The sequence below is a fragment of the Amblyraja radiata genome, chromosome 11 (assembly GCF_010909765.2).
Source record: "Amblyraja radiata isolate CabotCenter1 chromosome 11, sAmbRad1.1.pri, whole genome shotgun sequence".
NCBI lineage: Eukaryota > Metazoa > Chordata > Chondrichthyes > Rajiformes > Rajidae > Amblyraja > Amblyraja radiata.
In genome coordinates, this window is record NC_045966.1 from 8,516,371 (window position 1) to 8,541,414 (window position 25,044).

General features: G+C 46.4%; 2 protein-coding genes across 2 annotated transcripts in view; both read left to right on the top strand.

The window, feature by feature from the left end:
• Positions 1-16,600, top strand: part of LOC116978259 (solute carrier family 22 member 5-like) — a 50,689-nt gene extending 34,089 nt beyond the window's left edge. Inside the window, exons 7-9 of the mRNA XM_033029261.1 lie at positions 1,516-1,698; positions 14,067-14,202; positions 15,659-16,600. Coding sequence (XP_032885152.1) covers positions 1,516-1,698; positions 14,067-14,202; positions 15,659-15,812 — 473 coding nt within the window. The 3' untranslated portion in view covers positions 15,813-16,600. The remainder of the gene's footprint in view (positions 1-1,515; positions 1,699-14,066; positions 14,203-15,658) is intronic.
• The window catches only part of LOC116978253 (solute carrier family 22 member 4-like), a 267,313-nt gene that overhangs the window by 182,349 nt on the left and 59,920 nt on the right, over positions 1-25,044 (top strand). The gene's annotated exons all lie outside the window — the stretch shown is intronic.

Sequence of the window (25,044 nt, forward strand, 5' to 3'; positions counted from 1 at the left end):
TTCTTCTACTAAACCGAATTTGTGCATCTACCTGATTGATTCCTCTTGTGATTTTAAACTCCTCCATAATATCACCTTTCAACCTCCTGCGCTCCAAGGAATAGAGTCTCAGGTTCTTTGATATTATATTTGGGCGATGCCGGTGACAATATTCTTCCACAGGATATTTGATGCAGCTCACATTCTACATGGTCTCCACATGATATTTGATGCAGCTCATATTCTACATTGTCTCCATGGTTTTGTGTACTTTTTTAACACTGTTTGCTAACCTTTGGATAATAGTTCCCTATCATTTCTCAGCTTTCTCATGGGCCTTCGGTGACCTGAAAAAATCCAATTGCAATCAGCATTCATAAACATCAGTGATCCTTGCCACTGCCGAGAAATTAGTTTGGAGTCTGCTAGAATTTGTTATTTAGTTTTATGAAAACAGTCGTTCTGAATGTTGGTCTGTTCATTGGTGAAATAGATCAATAGAAACAGAAATATAGAAAATAGGTGCAGGAGTAGGCCATTTGGCCCTTCGAGCCAGCACCACAATTTAATATGATCATGGCTGATCAGAAAAAATTATTACCCCATTCCTGCTTTTTCCCCATATCCCTTGATTCTGTTAGCGCGAAGACCTATATCTAACTCACTCTTGAAGCCAACCAGTGAATTGGCCACCACTGCCTTCGGTGTCAGAAAATTCCACAGGTTCACACCAATAGATAGATTCACAATAGATGAATCAGTAGACCTACTGACTTACAGAAATTGCAGAGAGTGGTGGGTATGGCCCAGAGCATCACACAAACTGACCTCCCTTCCGTTGTGTTCACGAACCGAAACGGGCCTCGACCCGAAACGTCACCTATTCCTTCGCTCCATAGATGCTGCCTCGCCTGCTGAGTTTCTCCAGCATTTTTGTCTACCTTCGATTTTTCCAGCATCTGCAGTTCTTTCTTAAAGATTAACAAGCGTTCCAAACAAGTTTCAGAGAAAGGTACACAAAAAAGCTGGAGAAACTCAGCGGGTGCAGCAGCATCTATGGAGCGATAATATATAAGTTTCAGAGAAATGTGAACGCAGCCCGGCACTCTTTCTTCTCCCCTCTCCCATCAGTCAAGAGGTACAGAAGTGTGAAAATGAACACCTCCAGATTCAGGGACCGTTTCTTCCCAGCTGCAACTGAACCATTCTCTCACCAACAAGAGAGCAGTCCTGCCCTCATATCTACCTCTTCGGAGACCTTAAAATTATCATTAATTGAACTAAATCTTGCACTAAACATTGTACCTTTGTCCTGCGTCTGTACACTGTGGACGGCTTGATTGTATTCATGTATTTAATCTTTTTGCGGATTGGATAGCACGCACAAAAAATCTTTTCACTGTACCTCAGTACACTTGACAATAATAAGCTAAACTAAACTAAACTCTAGAGATGCTGAGTTACTCCAGCGCTTTGTGTTCTAGGCTTGGTTCCTTGTGTCACCACCAAACTTACGATTGTTTCTGATTTATTTAGATATTTCAGGACTCGCAACAGTGCTGGTGATGAGTGGGAAACTCTCCACCACGTGTGGCTTTGACATGGTTTATGTCTACACGGCTGAGCTGTACCCGACGGCAGTACGGAACATGGGTGTCGGAGTAAGTTCAATGGCCAGCCGGCTGGGCAGCATCATCTCGCCTTACATCTTCTATCTGGGTACGATCATTCTATAATTCTATGTGAAGGTCCACCACCAACTTTCCGGCACCCTTGGTCCAGAGCCTTGCCGCATGATCCGTTTTGCTGGACCAACAGAGGTCATGGCCTCGGGGGGGGGGGCATATACCGGCCCGCAAAGTCGGCCATGGAAGTCGGGTATGGGAACAGATCTGCCGGCTCCGGCCGGGCCGGAGTTCCAGAGCCGCGGCTGCAAGGGGGCAAATTCAACCCGCAGATCGGTCGCGGAAGCCCCGATGAGGTTGAAATCGGCTGCCTCACCCGGCCTCAGTGGGACTTCCGGGGGGAATTCAAGTGCCCTCTCGTGATTTTGTCCAGATTAATAGTAAGATTAAACGAGAACTTACCAGTTTGAAGTTTGATCGTTATTTTATGAGGAGTAACGTTGAGGGATTACGTGAAGAACCCCGCCAGGACGCATGCGTGGCATTCTTCAAAGCAGCGGTGTGAAATCACAGATAACTGTAATGACTAAACATAGTAAGATTAGAGAAGAGATACCAGTTGAGTATATGATCAAGGGTGGGAGCGGAGGGCACGTAATCCCTCAACGTTACTCCTCATAAAATAACGATCAAACTTCAAACTGGTAAGTTCTCGTTTAATCTTACTATTTTACTTCGGAGTCACGTGAGTGACTACGTGAAGATTTTAAAGCTCTGTGATTTCATGCCGTGGAAACGAGTCCATGCATCACATCTGCCTTGATTATGGGGAGAATAGTGTTAACATCATTAGACATCAATACGATATTGAAAACCCAACGATAAATATATTAACACCAAATTATAGCCCCTATTTATGGGGTAAATTATATTACAGAACTTAAAATTGTTTCTGCAAATGTTCCAGGTTCAATGACTGGTTTGTTTTAAAGTCGTTGGAAAGTTTTCTCCGTTGACCATCCTGCTGTCTTGAGGATTTGGTCCATATGAACATCCAACTTCATAGCTGCCGATGTAGCGGCAGCCCTGGTGGAGTGAGATTTAAAATGCTAGTGTCTACTCCAGCCTTATTAGGACCTGTTTTAGCCATCTAGAGATGGTCTGGACTGCTACTGTTTTGAGTGGCTGTTTGTAGCTGATTAAAAGTGACATTTCTTTCCCTCTGATGATCTTAGTATACTCCATATATAATAGTAAGTGTCGGGTATGCCCTGAATTCTGTTTTTAGGCCTGCTGACCCCTGTCAGTTCTGTTTGACTAATTCATTGATGTGAAAAGTTAAATTTCCAGATGAAATAGTCATGTTGTCCAACCTTAGGTTCTGTAGTGACTGGACCCTTTGTGCCGTGACCAAGGCCATCAGCATGACTGTTTGACTCCACTTTGACTGTTTTCATAGTCAGTTTCTGTAGGGACAGAGCTGTAGCTGGAGACCAGTTTCTTAACATGGTCAGTACAATGCTCACATCCCATATTTGGGAGTACCTGGTTCTTGGGGGATTAACATTAAAATACCCCTCATGAGTTTGGTTACCAGGGTGTGTCCCAACAGAATGCTGCTCTGTTCCTTGCCACAGGTATGTTGACAGAGCACTTGTGGCGCAGTTGATGGCACTATGACTGAGCCTCTCATCGTAATGGAGGCTTGCCAGGAATTCCAGAACAGGCGGGATGTTCATAGATCTGTGGGTGATCTTTCCTTTGTTACCGGATGGACCAGTAAATTAGGTCTATGATGGATGGTGATGCATGGTTCGAATACCATGTCTAGTATCACCGGGAACCATGGTTGAGTAGGCCAATCGGGTACTATCAAAATACCAGACGCAGAGTCTTGCTGTATTTTCCTTAATACCCGACTGATGAGGCAGAAAGGAGGGAATGCATAAATAAACAATTTCCCCCAATGCAGCAAAAATGCATCTGTTGCAGCTGCCCCAGGTCTGGTTCCCATGAAACATAATTTGATAACTGGTGATTGAGCGTGGATGCGAAAAGATCGATATCTGGTGTTCCATACCATGCTGTAATTTCAGCAAATTTTCAGCAAATTTTTATCCAACATCCATTCAGTGTTTTCATTGAATTTGCGTGACCTGGTGTCTGCCACTAAATTTAGTTTTCCTGGTAAATAGGTAGCTGATATCCAAATATCTCTCTGGATACACCATTGCCAAATTGTGTTGGCCAGATTGTCACATGATGTCGATTTGTTTCCACCCATATGGTTGATATATGCTACCACGGTGGTGTTGTCAATTTGTAGTCTAACATGCTGGTGATTTAACCCAGAACAATATGACTTAAGGCAAAGGAATGCACTTAACATTTCCAGGTAATTTATGCCCAGTGTTTGTAATAATGATGCCTCCTGTGCATTCCATCTCCCTCCACAGCTGGAGATGGAATTGGTAGCACCCCAACTAAGTGCACTGGCATCAGTTTGTAGTACCATAGACGGGTTGCTGATAATTATTGGATTGGAACAATACCTGACGTTATGTTCCCACCATTTTAGTTCCATTATGGCCTCTGTTGGTAGCTTCATTGGTCTGTCAAAATGGCCATCATTAAGTTTGAGTGCTCTTATTTTTGCTCTCTGTAAATTTCGATAGTGTAAAGGTCCGAATTGTGTGGCTGGAAATGCAGCCACTATCATCCCAATTATTCTAGCTACCAGTCTAATGGATGGTTTGGTGATGTCAATGATTTTGCTACAAGCCTCTATTAAGGCTGTAACCTTTTCTTTCGGCAAAGTCACTGACATGAGAACTGAGTTAATGGTGAACCCCACATAATCCATTTTTGTTGAAGGCGTTAATTTAGAATGAACTGGATGGATGATAAACCCCAGTTTTCCAAACAATTGTTTTGTGGCTGTTACCGCTTGTTTAGCCAATTCAAAAGTTTTGCCAACAATAAGTATGTCATCTAGATATGCCATTACCATGTGTTTTTGTTTCCGCAGTAACGCTAGGGCTGGTTTCAAATTTTTGTGAACAGCCTGGGGCTGATGTTAGTACATTAGGTAGTGCCCTGTATTGGCAGAGCTGACCCATCCAGTTGAATTTTAAATAACATCTGTGGTCACCTCTTGTGGGTACTGTATAGTAAGCATCTTTTTAAATCGATGCTTGCCATGTAGTAGCCTTCGGAAATCAATTGCTTAGCAGTAACAAAGGTTTCCATCTTGAAATGAATATATTGTACAAAGGTATTCAAAGTAGTTAAATCGATGATGATGCGGCAACCACCATCTTTCTTGTTTTTTATAAAGATGTTGGACACAAATTCCTGTGATTCGTGTTGGGCTTTCTCAATTACTCCTTTTTTATATAGCCGCTGTAATTCAGCATGTGCTTTAGATTTTTCTATGCCTGTGAGCACGAACATTCGGTTCGGTACATGCTGAATGGAGGGTTATGTTTTTGTATAAATTCTATGGTATAACCCTGGATACTGCTTAGAATATAAGTGTCGGTAGTTAACTTATTCCATGCATCCAAATAATATCGTATTCTCCCGCCAACTTCCATGCTCCCCTTAATTCTTAAGGAACCAGACCCACCTATCTCCATGGTTACCAGTGGTAGATATGTGACTTCTTCGGCATCCTCCGTGGACGTTGAGGTGCCGTTGTCTGGGTCTGTAGTTGGGTTGGTGTTGAGGGCTTGCGCATTTTCCAGGATGGTCGGTCTGGCCCACGGCCTAAAAAAGACCGATGTTGGGTGTTCCTGGTTTTGCGCTTTCTCCAGTTTGTCTTGGCCGACTGGTGGGTGCATAGGGGTGATGTTTATGGCCGTAGTAGCTTTTGGATGCTGCTTTTATGAGCCCCAGGGTTTTCGCCTCTTTGTCAAGTTCTTTGACTTGTTTTGATAAATCCCCTCCAAATAGTAGTATTGATGGTTTGGAGGTTCCAGGTTTGCAGAGGCCTGCAAATTTGGGGTCTAAAGCCGGTTGGATAGCACTTTTCCTAATATTGTTTAACTCGTATTGTGAGTTGCAGAGTAAAGCCAGTGCATCTTGGTGGTCTAGGGTCATGTTTTGCTCATTCAATGTGCGGGCAAAACCCGTAATTCCTGCTGTTAGGACTTTTAGGACTTTCTGTATTTTTAAGTCCCTGGTTCTAATTGATGCCCCGACATGTTTCCAGATGCACTGGTTGACACTGGGAACATTTAGCGACTTGCAGTTCCCTGGTGGTAAGTGTCGTGCTTTGGTGTCCGATAATGCCTGTCCCTGTAGTTGGTTAAAAGACATGTAGTCAATGCTTACCGCTATTTTCGGCTCCAGGTTTAGGCCAGTTTGGTCGGGTTGGATAAACTGGGACAACATATCTAACATGTTTTCTTTCACCCCAGGCATACTAGGGGTATGTTGAACACTCGCCTCTTCAGGGTCAGGCCAGAATTGACCCTCCGTGCTCCCCTCTGATGAGGGAGAAACACTGTGCAGCCCCACAAGAGGTACTGCTGTGCGGCTTACTAACTGCCCACTGTGGCTAGCCTCCATCTCCCGGAGCCTGCCACTTGGAGTATTTCCTCCAGCAGCCGCTCCAACTGGCTCTTATGCTCTCGGGCATAGGCCACTCACGGCTGCTGCTGATCCTGATGCCGCTCCAACCGGCTCCAATGCTCACGGGCACTGGCCGCTCGCAGCTGCTCCTGTTTCCCCATCCGCTCCAACCGGCCCCAATGCGCATGGGCACTGGCCGCTCGCGGCTGTTCCTGATCCTGCAGCCGCTCCAACCGGCTCAATGCTCACGGGCACTGGCCGTCGCAGCTGCTCCTGATCCTGCAGCCGCTCCAACCGGCTCCAATGCTCACGGGCACTGGCCGTCGCAGCTGCTCCTGATCCTGCAGCCGCTCCAACCGGCCCCAATGCTCACGGGCACTGGCCGTCGCGGCTGCTTTTGTTCCCCGCTCCCAGCCGCTCCAACCGGCTCCAATGCGCACGGGCACTGGCCGCTCGTGGCTGCTCCTGAAGCCGCTCCAACCGGCCCCAATGCTCACGGGCACTGGCCGCTCGCGGCTATTCAGAGTCGGACTCATCGGAGTCAACGACTCTGTTAGTTTTTTGCTTCGCTCTACCGCCCGGCCATGGCCGGTGCGGGAGCGAAGTCGGGCACAGCTGTTCCCATTTCGGGAGATTGGCGTGCCGTTGGCTGCTGCTGCCGGCTGCCGGCAACTCCGCTGTTCTCCCCCGCCAGCTTTCTCGCAGCCTTCGTGGATCTGGTCCATGTCTCCATCTGTAAGGTATGTGGAAGGAACGCAGAGTCTCCTTACCTGCTGTTCCCGGCTTTCAAATTCTGCCGATAAGGGAACGTCGTTCCCCCTGCTGTGACTCGTTGCAATGCGTGTAGCGATATGACACTCATGCGTCCTGGCGGGGTTCTTCACGTAGCCACTCGCGTGACTCCGAAGTAAAATGGGGGCGCTAGACCACCAGTAGATGGAAAATCGGTTGTGGACCTGTATGTGCATCGGGCTGCATAGTGGTGCAGTTGGTAGAGCTGCTATCTTACAGCACCAGAGACTTGAGTTCAATCCTGACCTCAGGTGCTGTCAATGCTGTGTTTGCATGTTCTTCCCTGTGATCAAATAACCGGATTTGTAATGAACCGGATTTGATAAGGGAACTCAAGGTAAAGGAACCATTAGGAGGTAGTGACCATAATATGATAAGTTTTAATCTGCATTTTGCGAGGGAGAAGGTAAAATCGGAAGTGTCGGTATTGTAGTTGAACAAAGGGGACTATGGAGGCGCTGGCCAAACTTGACTGGACCCTAGCAGGGTTGACGGTGGAACAGGAATTGCAGACCGGTATTTCTGGGCATAATCCAGAAGTTGCAGGATCATTTCATTCCAAAGAGGAAGAAAGATTCTAAGGGGAGTAAGAGGCAACCATGACTGACAAGGGAAGTCAGGGATGGAATAAAACTAAAAGAAAAGACTATAACAGCAAAAGTAACAAAAAGGGCAATACGGCTTGAAAAGATGAAGTATGAGGGTAAGCTGGCAAAGAATATAAAGAAGGATAGTAAAAGCTTCTTTAGGTATGTTAAGAGAAAAAGATTAGTAAAGACAAATGTGGGTCCCTTGAGGACAGAAAGAGCTGAGGTTATAATGGGGAACAAGGAAATGGCAGAAGAGTTGAACAGGTACTTTGGTTCTGTCTTCACAAAGCAAGACACAAACAATCTCCCAGATGTACTGGAGGACAGAGGATCTAGGGAGACAGAGGAACTGAAAGAAATTTGCTTTAGGCGAGAAATAGTATGGGGTAGACTGATGGGACTGAAAGCTGATAAATCCCCAGGGCCTGATGGTCTGTATCCCAGGGTACTCAAAGAGGTGGCTCTAGAAATCGTGGACGCATTGGTGATCATTTTCCAATGTTCTATATATTCTGGCTCAGTTCCTGTGGATTGAAGGGTAGTTAATGTTATCCCACTTTTCAAGAAAGGAGGGAAAGAGAAACCAGGGAATTATAGACCGGTTAGCCTGACGTCAGTGATGGGGAAGATGCTGGAGTCGATTAACAAAATGTAATAGCGGCGCATTTGGATAGCAGTAACAGGATCAGTCCAAGTCAGCATGGATTTACATAGAAACATAGAAACATAGAAATTAGGTGCAGGAGTAGGCCATTCGGCCCTTCGAGCCTGCACCGCCATTCAATGTGATCATGGCTGATCATCCAACTCAGTATCCCGTACCTGCCTTCTCTCCATACCCCCTGATCCCTTTAGCCACAAGGGCCACATCTAACTCCCTCTTAAATATTTACGAAGGGGAAATCATACTTGACAAATCTTTTGGAATTTGGCGTGCAGGTACAGCAGGCAGTGAAGAAAGCTAATGGAATGTTGGCCTTCATAACAAGAGGATTTCAGTATAGGAGTAAAGAGGTTCTTGTGCAGTTGTATAGGGCTCTGGTGAGACCACATCTGGAGTATTGTGTACAGTTTTGGTCTCCTAATTTGAGGAAGGACATCCTTGTGATTGAGGCAGTGCAGCGTAGGTTCACGAGATTGATCCCTGGGATGGCGGGACTGTCATATGAGAAAACGTCACCTATTCTTTTTCTCCAGAGATGCTGCCTGACCGTGTGTCCCTCTCGCATCATGTGTCTATCTTCAGTTTTACCTTGCTGCGCCAGAAGGTGGCAGGATCTGCCTTTTCTATGTATTCTATGTTTTCTGTGTTTTCTATGTATACTATGCACCTAAGGTACTGGAAGAGAGAAGGTGGGTGACGGTGAGAAAGGGAGGGAAACATGGAATGCAAAGGTCCCAGGGTGTTGTACCTCTTGTGAACAGGTTCACCCACTTAGAAGCTGTTGGGACTGAAGACGTTATTACACTGAGCGGCGGACTGGCTTGCGAAGCAAAAAGGGCTGTTGAGCCAAAACCAAAGAGGCCAACGTCAGGCAATGCCATGGTAGTTGGAGACTCCACTGTGAGAGGTACGGACGGGCTTCTGCGGCAACAGACGGGATTAGAGAATGGTGTGCTGCCTTCCTGGTGCCAGGATCCAGGATGTCACGGACAGAGTGCAGAAAATCCTAAAGGGTGAAGGTGAACAGCCGGAGGTTGTAGTGCATGTCGGCACAAACGATGTCGGAAAGAAGGGGATGAATATTCTGCAGCGTGACTTTAGAGAGCTCGGAAAAATGCTGAAAAGCAGGACCTCCAGGGTTGTTATCTCCGGTTTGCTTCCAGTTTCTCGTGCTGGCGAGAGCAGGAACAGGGAGACACGGACCTGAATGTGTGGCTGAGGAACTGGTGCAGGGGGCAGGGATTTAGATTCTTAGATTACTGGGATCTGTTTTGGAGTAAGGGGGAACTGTACAAAAGGGACGGATTGCATCTTAACAGGTGGGGGACCAGCATTATGGCAGGCAGGTTTGCCACTGCTACACGGGTGGTTTTAAACTGAATAAGAGGGGTGGGGTGTCAAATGGGATAGTCGAGGATGGAGTTAAAGGGAAAGAGAGTAAAGGAATGGTTAATGACCCCAGAATTAACGGGAAAGGAAGCTCACAAAGGGATAGGAGAGTATGGCCAAGTGTAATAGGGATCGATGTGAAAGGTGAGATGCGTAAGGAATTAAAAGTATTGTATATGAATGCGCGAAGTATAAGAAGTAAAGTAAATGAGCTTGAGGCTCAGTTAGATGTTGGTAGATATGACATTGTGGGGATTACTGAGACGTGGCTGCAGGAGGATCAGGCCTAGGAACTTAATATTCAGGGTTATACATCCTATAGAAAGGACAGGCAGGTGGGCAGAGGAGGGGGGGTAGCTCTGCTGGTGAGGACGGAATTCAGTCCCTTGCGAAGGAAGACATAGGGACTGACGAGGTAGAGTCACTGTGGATTGAGTTGAGGAATTGTAAAGGCAAGAAGACACTAATTGGTGTTATCTACAGACCCCCAAATAGTAGCCCGGATGTAGGGTGTAAGTTGCAGCAGGAGTTAAAACTGGCATGTAACAAAGGTAATGCCACTATGGTGATGGGGGATTTCAATATACAGGTAGACTGGGAAGATCAGGTTGGTTCAGGACCCCAAGAAAGAGAGTTTGTAGAATGCCTCCAAGATGGATTCTTAGAGCAGCTTGTAATGGAGCCGACCAGAGAAAAGGCAATTCTGGATTTAGTGTTGTCCAATGAACCAGATATGATAAGAGAACTCGAGGTAAAGGAATCGCTTGGAGGTAGTGATCATAATATGATTAATTTTAATCTGCAATTTGAGAAGGAGAAGGGTAAATCGGAAGTGTCAGTGATGCAGTTGAACAAAGGGGACTATGAAGGCATGAGAGGGGAGCTGGCCAAGGTAGACTGGAAAGGGATCCTCGCAAGAATGACGGTGGAACAGCAATGGCAGGAATTTCTGGGCATAATCCGGAAGACGCAGGATCATTTCATTCCAAGAAGGAAGAAAGATTCTAAGGGGAGTAGGAGGCAACCGTGGCTGACAAGAGAAGTTAGGGATAGAATAAAACTAAAATAAAAGATGTATAACTCAGCAAAGAGTAGCCGGAAGCCAGAGGATTGGGAAACTTTCATAGGACAACAGAAGGAAACAAAACGGGCAATACAGGCCTAAAAGATGAAGTACGAAGGGAAGCTGGCCAGGAATATAAAGAAGGACAGTAAAAGCTTCTTTAGATATGTTAAGGGAAAAAGAGTAGCAAAGGCAAATGTTGGTCCCTTGAAGGCAGACACGGGTGAAATTATTATGGGCAACAAGGAAAAGAGATGAAAGGTACTTTGGATCTGTCTTCACTAAGGAAGACACAAACAATCTCCCAGATGTACTGGAGGACAGAGGATCTAGGGGGATAGAGGAACTGAAAGAAATTTTCATTAGGCGAGAAATAGTATTGGGTAGGCTAATGGGACTGAAGGATGATAAATCCCCTGGGCCTGAGGGTCTGCATCCCAGGGTCCTCAGGGAGGTAGCTCTAGAAATAGTGGACGCATTGGTGATCATTTTCCAATGTTCAATAGATTCAGGATCAGTTCCTGTGGATTGGAGGATACCTAATATTATCCCACTTTTCAAGAAAGGAGCGAGAAAGGAGGCCATAACCGGAGGAGGCGCTGTCCTGAACGGCTGCCTGTCCTGCAGCTGTCCGTTTTTTTCCCCTTCTTTTTTATTATTTTTAGTACGTTGAGTGTGCAGTCAGGGGGCCTAATCTTTTTATGTGTGGGGGGTGGTGGGGGGGAAGGGGGAAACTGCTTTTCGAGTCCCTACCTGGTCGGAGGGGTTGCCTTCCTCCGAGCAGCGACTTCGACCTGTCCTTGCGGCCTACCAGCGGGTCCTGGAGCGACGTTTCCCTGAGGGGTCCTGGCCAGAACATCGGCTTTGGCGGCGGCGCAGAACATCGGCTTTGGCGGCGGCGCAGAACATCGGCTTTGGCGGCGGCACAGCGCTGGAGCGCTATTGCGGAGCGGGCGATGCCTTTCCTGGGTCGCCGCGCTGGAACTCCAGTATGCTGGGACCGCCGATAAGAACATTGTGGAGCCGCGGTTCTGTGGAGTGGCCAGCTGCGACGCTGAACGTTACATCTCGGAGCCTGGGATCTCTCGTTGAGATCGCCAGTGTGTGGAGCTCCGTCCGGCGCGGTCTGTGACTTGGAAGCCGCGGTCTCCGGTGGGAAGGCGGTCGTTCCTGGCACCCCAAGCCGCTGGGGTTCTCCCGACGCCGGAGTACCATCACCCGGCGAGAACATCGGGCGCCGTGGCAGCGACTGTGGAGGCCTCAATAGGCCCGACTTTGGGTAGACAAGAGGATGGGGACTGGACTTTGTGCCTTCCCCCACAGTGGGAACCACTGTGGGGGGATGTTTTTGTGTTGAACTTCTTTTTGAATACTATGTTGTATTTTTATTAGTGTGCTGCAAGGACATCTGAATTTCCCCTGAATAAGGGGATTAATAAAGTTTAATCTAATCTAAAGAAAACGGGGAATTACAGACCAGTTAGCCTGACTTCGGGGGTGGGAAAGATGCTGGAGTCAATTATTAAAGAGGTAATAATGGGGCATTTGGATAGCAGTAAAAGGATTAGTCCAAGTCAACGTGGATTTATGAAAGGGAAATCATGCTTGACTAATCTTCTGGAATTTTTTGAGGATGTGACAAGTAAAATGGATGAAGGGGTGCCAGTGGATGTAATGTATCTAGACTTTCAGAACGCCTTTGATAAGGTCCCGCATGGGAGACTGGTGACTTAAATTAGAGCACATGGTATTGGGGGTAGGGTGTTGACATGGATAGAAAATTGGTTGGCAGACCGGAAGCAAAGAGTAGGAGTGAACGGCTCCTTTTCAGAATGGCAGGCAGTGGCGAGTGGAGTGCCGCAAGGTTCGGTGTTGAGACCGCAACTATTTACCATATATATCAATGATTTGGAAGAGGGAATTAGGAGCAACACTAGCAAGTTTGCGGATGACACAAAGATGGGTGACAGTGTGAAATGTGAAGAGGATGATAGGAGGTTGCAGTGCGACCTGGACAGGTTGAGTGAGTGGGCAGATGCATGGCAGATGCAGTATAATATAGATAAATGTGAGGATATCCACTTTGGCGGAAAAAACAAGGGGGCAGATTATTATTTCAATGGGGTTAGGTTAGGTAAGGGGGAGGTGCAGCGAGACCTGGGCGTCCTTGTACACCGGTCAATGAAAGTTGGCTTACAGGTACAGCAGGCAGTGAAGAAAGCTAATGGAATGTTTGGCCTTCATAACAAGAGGATTTCAGTATAGGAGTAAAGTTGTTCTTCTGCAGTTGTATAGGGCTCTGGTGAGACCACATCTGGAGTATTGTGTACAGTTTTGGTCTCCTAATTTGAGGAAGGACATCCTTGTGATTGAGGCAATGCAGCGTAGATTCACAAGATTGATCCCTGGGATGGCGGGACTGCCATATGAGGAAAGATTGAAAAGACTAGGCTTGTATTCACTGGAGTTTAGAAGGACGAGGGGGGTCTTATAGAAACATATAAAATTATAAAAGGACTGGACAAGCTAGATGCAGGAAAAAAATTCCCAATGTTGGGTGAGTCCAGAACCAGGGGCCACAGTCTTAGAATAAAGGGGAGGTCATTTAAGACTGAGGTGAGAAAAAACATTTTCACCCAGAGAGTTGTGAATTTATGGAATTCCCTGCCACAGAGGGCAGTGGAGGCCAAATCACTGGATGGATTTAAGAGAGAGTTAGATAGAGCTCTAGGTGCTAGTGGAGTCAAGGGATATGGGGAGAAGGCAGGCACGGGTTATTGACAGGGGAGGATCAGCCATGATCACAATGAAAGGCGGTGCTGGCTCAAAGGGTCGAATGGCCTCCTCCTGCACCTATTTTCTATGTTTCTATGTTTCTATTCATGCTGGGTTCATGGTATCTCAACATATTTCTAATTAGACTGCCACAGTGGGACAGAAAACTGGGACCAGTCGAATTGTATATCATTGCAGAGTGGATTGGCACAGTGGTGCAGTGATAGTGTTGCTGCCTTTCAGCGCCAGGGACCCAGGTATCATTTTGACTACGGGTGCTGTCTGTACAGAGTTTGTACGTTCTCCCCGTGACCTGCATGGGTTTTCCCCTGGTGCACCGGTTTCCTCCAGCAAACTCTAAAGATGTACAGGCTTGTAGGTTAATTGGCCTCAATAACGATTGTAAACTGTTCGTAAAGTGTGTAGGATAGTGTCTGTGTACGGGGTGATCGCTGGTCGGCACGGACTCAGTGGGCCGAAGAGTCTGTTTCCGCACTGTATCTCTAAACTCTAAACAATAAGAATGTTATTGACAACGGAGGTGAGGTTAAGATTATCAACTGCATTGTGTCGATCTGTGTTCATTTTAAATTAAAATGTCTGTATTTTCACAGGAGTTCACCAGGAGTTTTTACCTTTTACTCTAATTGGAATTCTGTCAGCATTATCTGGAACTTTGGTTTTGTTTCTGCCTGAAACATTCAACGCTCCTCTCCCAGACACTGTTGATCAGATGCAAAAAATCAAGGGGTAAGTTGTAGCAATGATCTCTACTTTTGCCTCAGTTCTCAGCTTACATTAACAGCAAACCCTGGTTATAACGGTATCCGTTATTGCCGATTGTACGCTATAACCGAGTAAGGGATTATCGTTGTATAAGTAGTAGACACAAAATACTGCGGTTGTTGGTTAGAGTCTTATATCAAGGAAACAGGCCCTTTGGCCTAACTTGCCCATACCGGCCAACATGTTCCATCTATACTAGTCCCACCTGCCTGCATTTGGCTCATATCCCTCAAAACCTGTCCTGTCCATATATCTGTCTAAGTGTTCCTAAAACATTGCGATAGTACCTGCCTCAAGTACCTCCTCCAGCGGTTCATTCCTGGCACCCTCGTTAATATAGCTCGTTCCAGAGCCTCGGCCGCGGGTGGCGAATTAGACTCACTGATCGGCGCGGAAGCCTTGATGAGGTCAAGATCGGCCGCCTCACCCGGCCTAGGCGCCATATTTTCGGGGGGACTTCCAGGCAGGATTGCAAATGTGCTCCCGTAATTTTATTTGAATTACAGGAGATACTGGAATACCAGTTGCCGGAAAATCTGTGGTGGAACTGCAATGAGTTTCATTGTTAACATATCACCTGACACTATTCTTATGAAATAACACCAATACAGAATGACAGATGTGTCTGTACACGTCTGTGGAATGTGTTGAGATGTCCACCAACAATCATTCTTGAATCGCTCGGTTCGCTCTAACTAACCTGATCTCCCGGTGGCCCAGCACTTCAACTCCCCCTCCCATTCCGAATCCAACATTTCTGTCCTGGGCCTCCTCCATGGCCAGAGTGAGTCCCACCGCAAATTGGAGGAGCAGCACCTCACATTTCGCTTGGGCAGGTATGAACATTGACGTCTCCAATTTCAGGTAGTCCTTGCTTTCTCCCTCCTTCCCCTCCCCTCCCAGCTCTCACACAGCCTACTGTCTCCGCATCATCCTTTCTTCTTCCCACCCTCTCCCACCTCCACTTGTCTGAAGATGGGGTCTCGATCCGAAACGTCACCTATTCCTTCGCTCCATAGATGCTGCCTCACCCGCTGAGTTTCTCCAGTATTTTTTTCTACTTTCATTCTTGATAACATTTTTATGGGTGGCACGGTGGCGCAGCGGTAGACTTGCTACTTTTAACGCGAGACCCGGGTTCCATCCTGACTACGGGTGCTGTCTGTACGGAGTTTATACGTTCTCGCTGTGACCTGCATGGATTGTCTCCGGGTGGTCCGGTTTCCTCCCACACTCCAAAGATGTACAGGTTTGTAGGTTAATTAGCTTGGTATCCCTGTAAATTGTTCCTAGTGTGTGTAGGATTGTGCTAGTGTACGAGGATCGCTGGTCAGCAGGGCTCGGTGTGTCGAAGGGCCTGTTTCCACACTGTATCTCTAAACTAACCTAAACAGAACAATGTTTTTTGATTTGTTTGCAGATTCAAATGTAGTCCTACGCACAAAAATCACTTCCGTTTTAATAAGAAGAAAACATCCACATCGTGCTCAAAATGTGGAAGAGATTTAACCTGCTCGGTACTGAATCCAGCGATACAGAAGTGGACTATTATTATTTTTCCTGGTTTAATATGAAATGATCATCTATTGAAATATCGGTAACAATATGTAACCAAAATACTCGGGGACCATTGTGAACTGCACAGATTAACAGTATATGACATAATATACATTTGCACAGGTTTACAAAAGAAAACTTGATCAGATTTAGGGCTTTGTCAGGTATATTTTGATATTTAGACAACTAATCGATGGGGCATATCAGCTGCTCAGTAACCATACAGTTTGCAGGCCGGATATTTTGATGGTGACTGCCACACTTTAGGGTTCCATAGCTATGGGACATGATAGGATGAAGCCTCCCAATTTGGGCGGCACGGTAGCACAGCGGTAGAGTTGCTACCTTACAGCACCAGAGGACCTGGGTTCGATCCTGACCACGGGTTGGAGTTGGCTAAGCTAGATGTGGTTCATTCTACTACGGGTTCTGACTTTGACTAAGGGTGCTGTCTGTACGGAGTTTGTACGTTCTCCCCATAGCCTACGTGGGTTTTCTCCGGGTGCTCGGGTTTCCTCCCATATTACAAGGATATGCAGGTTAATTGGCTTCTGTAAATTGCCCCTAGTTTGCAGGATGCGTAACTAGGATGACAAAGAACTAGTGTACGGGTGATTGTTGGTCGGCGTGGAGTCAATGGGCCAAAGGGCCAATTTCCACACTGTATCTCTAAACTAAACACAAAGTAATCATCAGTTGATCTCAATCACCGGTAAAGTAGGTGCACAAAAGGCCACTGAGGTCTGGAGTGCCCGGGTATCAGCGGTTTCACTAATCCTGTGGGGGCATAAATTCATAAGTTTGAGGAGCAGAATAAAGCCATTCAGCCCATCAAGTCTACTCCATCTTTCAATCATGGCTGATCTATCTTTCCCTCTCAACCCCATTTTCCTGCCTTAGCCCCATAACCCCCGACACCCTTAAATGCCACTGTGACCCCCCCAGAAAAACAATGAGGAAGTTCCCATAGCTGGAACTCCCAGCTCTTACCTCACAGGTGAATGTCCCACATCTAGTTTAACCAACTCCAACCCCAAAGAGCAGTCATATTCTTATGCTCCCAAAGCAACCTACTTGTTGAAGACTGGGGAGAGATGTGAGGGCCTAATTGTATGCCCATTTGACCCTTCAAGGCTTTTCATCGGTATTAATGGGTCAGTATGGATTATAATCCCCTATGAGAACATATGTTGCTGCAAGGTTGCCAGCAATAGTGAATATTGCCCCATTCAAATTCTATTCTCTGGTCACTCTTCGACGAGAGTAATGTTGCAATGAACCAAATAATTTCAATTGATATTAATTACTACATGATGATGGATATTGATCGTGCCCCAACTGAAATCCCTTTTTACTGCTGAATTAAAATGGGAAATATATAATTAGGTCAAAACACATGGAGAAAAGATATCGAGACAAGCATTGCAAATTAGGATACATCCTTTAAATGGCAGCACAATACCAAAAAATAAGAGTAATGGTTTGTAAAGAGTAATGGAATCCTGATTGAATTAGTATGCGGGAAGGAACTGCAGATGCTGGTTTATTCAGAAGATAGACACAAAATTGTGGAGTAGTTCAACAGGTCAGGCAGCATCTCTTGAGAAAAGGAATTGGTGATGTTTTGGGATGGAACCCTTCTTCAGATTTCCAACCTGAAACATCACCTATTTATTTTCCACAGAGATGCCGCCTGACATCCAGTATTTTGTGGTTACCTTCTGATTGAAATAGTGTTTGGAGATAATGACTAGAAATATTTGGTGATGAAGAAGCATTGAGATATTTTACACATGGAGTAAATTGCAAACTAGCACTTAGATGCCTTTCAATGATCAGAAACTATACTCAAGATCAGTTTCCTAAACTCAGGGTATGCATGGTCTGCAGGATATGGGGCTTTTAGACTTACAAAGCTTTGTGTATTTATAATGGGGAAATGCAGTGGCAGTCAGAGAGAGATATCTCAACAATGTTCTATATGTTGTGTGGGAAGCCAGAGGAAAACTCTGGGACGGGTGGTGGCCATACGGTTTGGTGGGTATAAAATTGGGCAGGTAGGTGATTGAGGGTCTTGGCTGTCAAATGGTGATGGGTGGATGACATCAGTTGGTGATTAGATGTTAAAGTATAAAGCTTTTGATGGTAAGAGTTCATAAAGGTGACAAATGTGGAAATTAATACAGCTATAAGAAATATTTGAACTCTTCTTGGACAAGATGTGGCTTTTGTTGCAATCATTGTTTGAAAGTGATCAATGCAATGAACTCATTTTGTTCAGTTCAGTTAAATGGCACATTTTACCAACGCAAATAAATTCCATTTTATTATTTTTATTGACAGCATAATTAGTAAACATACTCTTGGAGACTAATGAGGGTGAGTAATGTAGCAGCAATGGTGGAATTTGTCAGCTCAGAAATTATAATGTTATCGAATTATATTTGAATAACTGGACTAAGTGGTACCCGTTGGGTCCCAGCATCACACGGGAGGGCTGGTCCCCCAACGCAATATTCCACCTCTCCACCAATTCCAATATTGGTGGCCAGTGGGGGGGGGGGCTTTCTGGAGTGCTAGTATGGGTGTTGTGGGCTGAAGGGACTGGTTTCCAGAGGGCTAGTATGGACATTGTGGGCCGAATGGATTCTTGGGCTGGCGGCTCAGTCACTCAAGCCTGTTGCGCTGGCAGCTCACTCACTCACTCACGGCTGGTGGGCTGGCAGTTGACTATTTCAAGCAGGGTGCAAGGCCACAAATTCAAGTGCAGTTTTTTACCACTTCAAGCAGGGTGCAAGGTTACCAAATTCAAGTGCAATTTCATACCATTTCAAGCAGGGTGCAAGGCTCCTCCATCTTGCAGAGACTGAGCCACGCCCACATTTCTGGGTTTTATAGTCCCTTCCCCCTCCCACCAGAAGGGGCATGGCATTCATGGCATGATTGACAGGAGAGAGAATCTCAACATTTTTAAAACACTAATAACTCCTTTATTTTTCATCGATGGGAAAAATCCTCTTGTCCTGCGCAGCGGAGGGGGACTCTGAGTAAGGTGGCCTAAAATCACAGCCGTAAGTGGCAGCGTTTTTTCTAAAATCAATATATAGAATAACAGGAAGTGGTCAAGATCAGACTTTTAGTAATATAGATGACATGCATTCAAATTTGTCTTTTTACAGTTTTATTAATTTATTTTATTTTTACATTCACTCTGTGGTGAGACTAGTACTTATTGAATACCCCAACTTCCCCTTTGAACTGAATTGGTTGTTTGACCATTTTAGAGGTTATTCTAGAATGAACCAATTAGGTAAAAATAATAACATCTGCTCTCTGCTGTACTGTTCAGAATAACTGTAGCACTGATTCATAATACCCAGAACTAAGTGAAAAAACCCATGAGGACAGGTTATGTAGAAACATAGAAAATAGGTGCAGGAGGAGGCCATTCGGCCCTTCGAGCCAGCACCGCCATTCATTGTGATCATGGCTGATCGTCCCCTATCAATAACCCGTGCCTGCCTTCTCCCCATATCCCTTGACTCCACTAGCCCCTAGAGCTCTATCTAACTCTCTCTTAAATCCATCCAGTGACTTGGCCTCCACTGCCCTCTGTGGCAGGGAATTCCATAAATTCACAACTCTCTGGGTGAAAAAGTTTTTTCTCACCTCAATCTTAAATGACCTCCCTTTTATTCTAAGACTGTGGCCTCTGGTTCTGGACTCGCCCAACATTGGGAACATTTTTCCTGCACCTAGCTTGTCCAGTTCTTTTATAATTTTATATGTTTCTATAAGACCCCCCTCATCCTTCAAAACTCCAGTGAATACAAGCCTAGTCTTTTCAATCATTCCTCATATGACAGTCCCGCCATCTCAGGGATCAATCTCGTGAACCTACGCTGTACTGCCTCAATCACAAGGATGTCCTTCCTCAAATGACGAGACCAAAACTGTACACAATACTCTAGATGTGGTCTCACCAGAGCCCTATACAACTGCAGAAGAACCTCTTTACTCCTATACTGAAATCCTCTCGTTATGCAGGCCAACATTCCATTAGCTTTCTTCACTGCCTGCTGTACCTGTAAGCCAACTTTCAGTGACCGGTGTACAAGGATGCCCAGGTCTCGCTGCACCTCCCCCTTACCTAACCTAACCCCATTGAGATAATAATCTGCCCCTTGTTTTTGCCGCCAAAGTGGATAACCTTACATTTATCAATATTATACTGCATCTGCCACACATCTGCCCACTCACTCAACCGGTAGGTTAGGTTTGTCTGGAGTGAGTGATAATCAAACAGAGACATTTAAAAGTTATACTAGACTAAGTGGGACCCGTTGGATCCTTGTCACACTAGTCACCCAACCCAACACATTCCCTAACGCAATATTCCACCACTCACCCGTTCACCCAACGCAAACTGTTCCCCCAACATAATATTCCACCACTCGCCCATAGCCCTCAACTGCGCATGCACCCCCCATCCCCAGCACTCCCTCCCCCTCCTCTTAATCCTCCCTCTTCTTTCCCCTCTCCTCCTCCCCTCCACAATCCCTTCCTCACTACTCCCTCCCTCTCCTTTCCCCTACCCTCAGTCCCTCTCTCCCTCCATAACTCCTCTTCCCTCCCTACCCCTCTCCTATCCCTCTATCCCCCACTCCTCACCTCCCCCTAACCCCCGCTATCCCTCCTCACCTCCCCCACTGCCCTCCTCTCCATCTAGTGGAGTTGGGGATGGCATCGAACAGGAAATTAGAAATGCGTGCAACAAAGGTAAAACAGTTATAATGGGTGACTTCAATCTACATATAGATTGGGTGAATCAAATTGGCAGGGATGCTGAGGAAGAGGATTTCTTAGAATGTATGCGGGATAGTTTTCTAAACCAACATGTACAGGAACCAACGAGAGAGCAAGCTATTCTAGACTGGGTATTGAGTAATGAGGAAGGGTTAGTTAGCAGCCTTGTTGTGCGTGGCCCCTTGGGCAAGAGTGACCATAATATGGTTGAGTTCTTCATTAGGATGGAGAGTGACATAGTTAATTCAGAAACAAGGGTTCTGAACTTAAAGAAAGGTAACTTTGAGGGTATGAGACATGAATTGGCCAAGATAGACTGGCAATTGATTCTTGAAGGGTTGACGGTGGATATGCAATGGAAGGTATTTAAAGACTGCATGGATGAACTACAACAATTGTTCATCCCAGTTTGGCAAAAGAATAAATCAGGGAAGGTAGTGCATCCGTGGATAACAAGGGAAATCAGGGATAGTATCAAAACAAAAGATGAAGCATACAAATTAGCCAGAAAAAGCAGCCTACCAGAGGACTGGGATAAATTCAGAGTCCAGCAGAGGAGGACAAAGGGCTTAATTAGGAAAGGGAAAATAGATTATGAAAGAAAACTGGCAGGGAGCATAAAAACTGACTGCAAAAGGTTTTATAGATATGTGAAGAGAAAAAGATTAGTTAAAACAAATGTAGGTCCCTTGCAGTCAGAAACAGGTGAATTGATCATGGGGAACAAGAACATGGCAGACCAATTGAATAACTACTTTGGTTCTGTCTTCACTAAGGAAGACATAAATAATCTGCTGGAAATAGCAGGGGACCGAGGGTCAAATGAGATGGAGGAACTGAGTGAAATCCAGGTTAGCCAGGAAGGTGTGTTAGGTAAATTGAATGGATTAAAGGCCAATAAATCCCCAGGGCCAGATAGGCTGCATCCCAGAGTACTTAAGGAAGTAGCCCCAGAAATAGTGGATGCATTAGTGATAATTTTTCAAAACTCTTTAGATTCTGGAGTAGTTCCTGAGGATTGGAGGGTAGCTAATGTAACCTCGCTTTTTAAAAAGGGAGGGAGAGAGAAAACGGGGAATTACAGACCAGTTAGTCTAACATCGGTAGTGGGGGAAATGCTAGAGTCAGTTATTAAAGATGGGATAGCAGCACATTTGGAAAGTGGAGAAATCATTGGACAAAGTCAGCATGGATTTATGAAAGGTAAATCATGTCTGACGAATCTTATAGAATTTTTGAGGATGTAACTAGTAGAGTGGATAAGGGAGAACCAGTGGATGTGTTATATTTGGACTTTCAGAAAGCTTTCAACAAGGTCCCACATAAGAGATCAGTATGCAAACTTAAAGCACACGGTATTGGGGGTTCAGTATTGATGTGGATAGAGAACTGGCTGGCAGACAGGAAGCAAAGAGTAGGAATAAACGGGTCCTTTTCAGAATGGCAGGCAGTGACTAGTGGGGTACCGCAAGACTCAGTGCTGGGACCCTAGCTATTTACAATATATATTAATAATTTGGACGAAGGAATTGAATGCAACATCTCCAAGTTTGCGGATGACATGAAGCTGGGGGGCAGTGTTAGCTGTGAGGAGGATGCTAGGAGGCTGCAAGGTGACTTGGATAGGTTGGGTGAATAGGCAAATGCATGGCAGATGCAGTATAATGTGGGTAAATGTGAGGTTATCCACTTTGGTGCCAAGAACAGGAAAGTAGACTTATCTGAATGGTGGCCGATTAGGAAAAGGGGAGATGCAATGAGACCTGGGTGTTATGGTACACCAGTCATTGAATGTAGGCACACAAATATGCTGGAGAAACTCAGCGGGTGCAGCAGCATCTATGGAGCGAAGGAAATGGGCGACGTTTCGGGCCGAAACCCTTCTTCAGACTGATAGGAGGTGGGGGGCGGGGGGGAAGAAGGAAGGAAAAAGGGAGGAGGAGGAGCCCGAGGGCGGGGGGATGGGAGGAGACAGCTCGAGGGTTAAGGAAGGGGAGGAGACAGCAAGGGCTAGCAAAACTGGGAGAATTCAACGTTCATGCCATCGGGACGCAAGCAACCCAGGCGGAATATGAGGTGCTGTTCCTCCAATTTCTGGTGTTGCTCACTCTGGCAATGGAGGAGACCCAGGACAGAGAGGTCGGATTGGGAATGGGAGGGGGAGTTGAAGTGCTGAGCCACCGGGAGTTCAGGTATCGAAACGATCGCCCAACCTCCGCTTAGTCTCCCCGATGTAAATCAGCTGACATCTAGAGCAGCGGATGCAGTAGATGAGGTTGGAGGAGATGCAGGTGAACCTTTGTCGCACCTGGAACGATTGCTCGGGTCCTTGAATGGAGTCGAGGGGGGAGGTGAAGGGACAGGTGTTGCATTTCTTGCGGTTGCAACGGAAAGTGCCCGGGGAGGGGGTGGTACGGGAGGGAAGGGCAGAATTGACAAGGGAGTTGCGGAGGGAGCGGTCTTTGCGGAAGGCAGACATGGGGGGAGATGGGAAGATGTGGCGAGTGGTGGGGTCACGTTGGAGGTGGCGGAAATGGCGGAGGATTATGTGTTGTATTTGCCGGCTGGTGGGGTGAAAGGTGAGGACTAGGGGGACTCTGCCCTTGTTGCGAGTGCGGGGATGGGGAGAGAGAGCAGTGTTGCGGGGTATGGATGAGACCCTGGTGCGAGCCTCATCTATGGTGGCGGAAGGGAATCCCCGTTCCCTGAAGAACATGGACATTTCCGATGCCCTGGTGTGGAACGTCTCATCCTGGGAGCAGATTCGGCGTACGCGGAGGAATTGGGAGTAGGGGATGGAGTCTTTACAGGGGGCAGGGTGGGAAGACGTGTAGTCCAGATAGCCATGTGAGTCAGTTGGTTTGTAGTGTATGTCGGTCAGAAGTCTGTCCCCTGCGATGGAGATGGTGAGGTCAAGGAATGGTAGGAAAGTGTCGGAAATGGTCCAGGTGTATTGGAGTGCCGGATGGAAGTTGGTGGTGAAGTGGATGAAGTCAGTCGGTTGTGTGTGGGTGCAGGAGGTGGCCCCAAAGCAGTCGTCAATGTAACGGAGGTAGAGGTCAGGGATGGGGCCCTGGTACGTCTCGAACAAGGATTGTTCAACGTACCCGACAAAGAGGCAGGCGTAGCTGGGGCCCATTCCTGTGCCCATAGCTACACCTTGTGTGGAGGAAATGGGAGGAGTCAAACGTAAAGTTGTTGAGGGTGAGGACCAACTCCGCTAGGCGGAGGAGGGTGTCAATGGCTGGGTATAGGTTGTTCCTCTGGTCGAGGAAGAACCGGAGGGCTTTGAGGCCATCGTGGACATCCATGGTGAAGATGAGGGGGTGAGGGCCTAGAGAGTGGAATCATAGGAGGCGGCGGAGGGTGTTTGAGGTGTCTAGAACATAGGTGGAAAGGATTTGACATGCTGGTGCAGCAGGCAGTGAAGAAAGCGAATGGTATGTTAGCATTCATAGCAAAAGGATTTGAGTATAGGAGCAGGGAGGTTCTGTTGCAGTGGTACAGGGCCTTGGTGAGATCACACCTGGAGTATTGTGTACAGTTTTGGTCTCCTAATCTGAGGAAAGACATTCTTGCCATGGAGGGAGTACACAGAAGGTTCACCAGACTGATTCCTGGGATGGCAGGACTTTCATATGAAGAAAGGCTGGATAGACTCGGCTTGTACTCGCTGGAATTTAGAAGATTGAGGGGGGATCTTATAGAAACTTACAAAATTCTTAAGGGGGTGGACAGGCTAGATGCAGGATGACTGTTCCCGATGTTGGGGAAGTCCAGACAAGGGGTCATAGTTTAAGGATAAGGGGGAAGTCTTTTAGGACCGAGATGAGAAAAACATTTTTCACACAGAGCGGTGAATCTGTGGAATTCTCTGCCACAGAAGGTCGTTGAGGCCAGTTCATTGGCTATATTTAAGAGGGAGTTAGATGTGGCCCTTGTGGCTAAAGGGATCAGGGGGTATGGAGAGAAGGCAGGTACACGATACTGAGTTGGATGATCAGCCATGATCATATTGAATGGCGGTGCAGGCTCGAAGGGCCGAATGGCCTACTCCTGCACCTATTTTCTATGTTTCTATGAAACATATAAGATTTTAAAGGGTTTGGTCACGCTTGAGGCAGGAAACATGTTCCCGATGTTGGGGGAGTTTAGAACCAGGGGCCACAGTTTAAGAATAAGGTGTAAATCATTTAGAACGGAGATATGGAAACACTTTTTCACACAGAGAGCTGTGAGTCTGTGGAATTCTCTGCCTCGGAGAGTGGCGGAGGCCGGTTCTCTGGATACTTTCAAGAGAGAGCTAAATAGGGCTCTTATGATAGCAGAGCCAGGGGATTTGGGGAGAAGGCAAGTATGGGCTACAGATTGGGGTTGATCAGCCATGATCACATTGAATGGCTCGAAGGGCCGAATGGCCTACTCCTTCACCTATTGTCTATT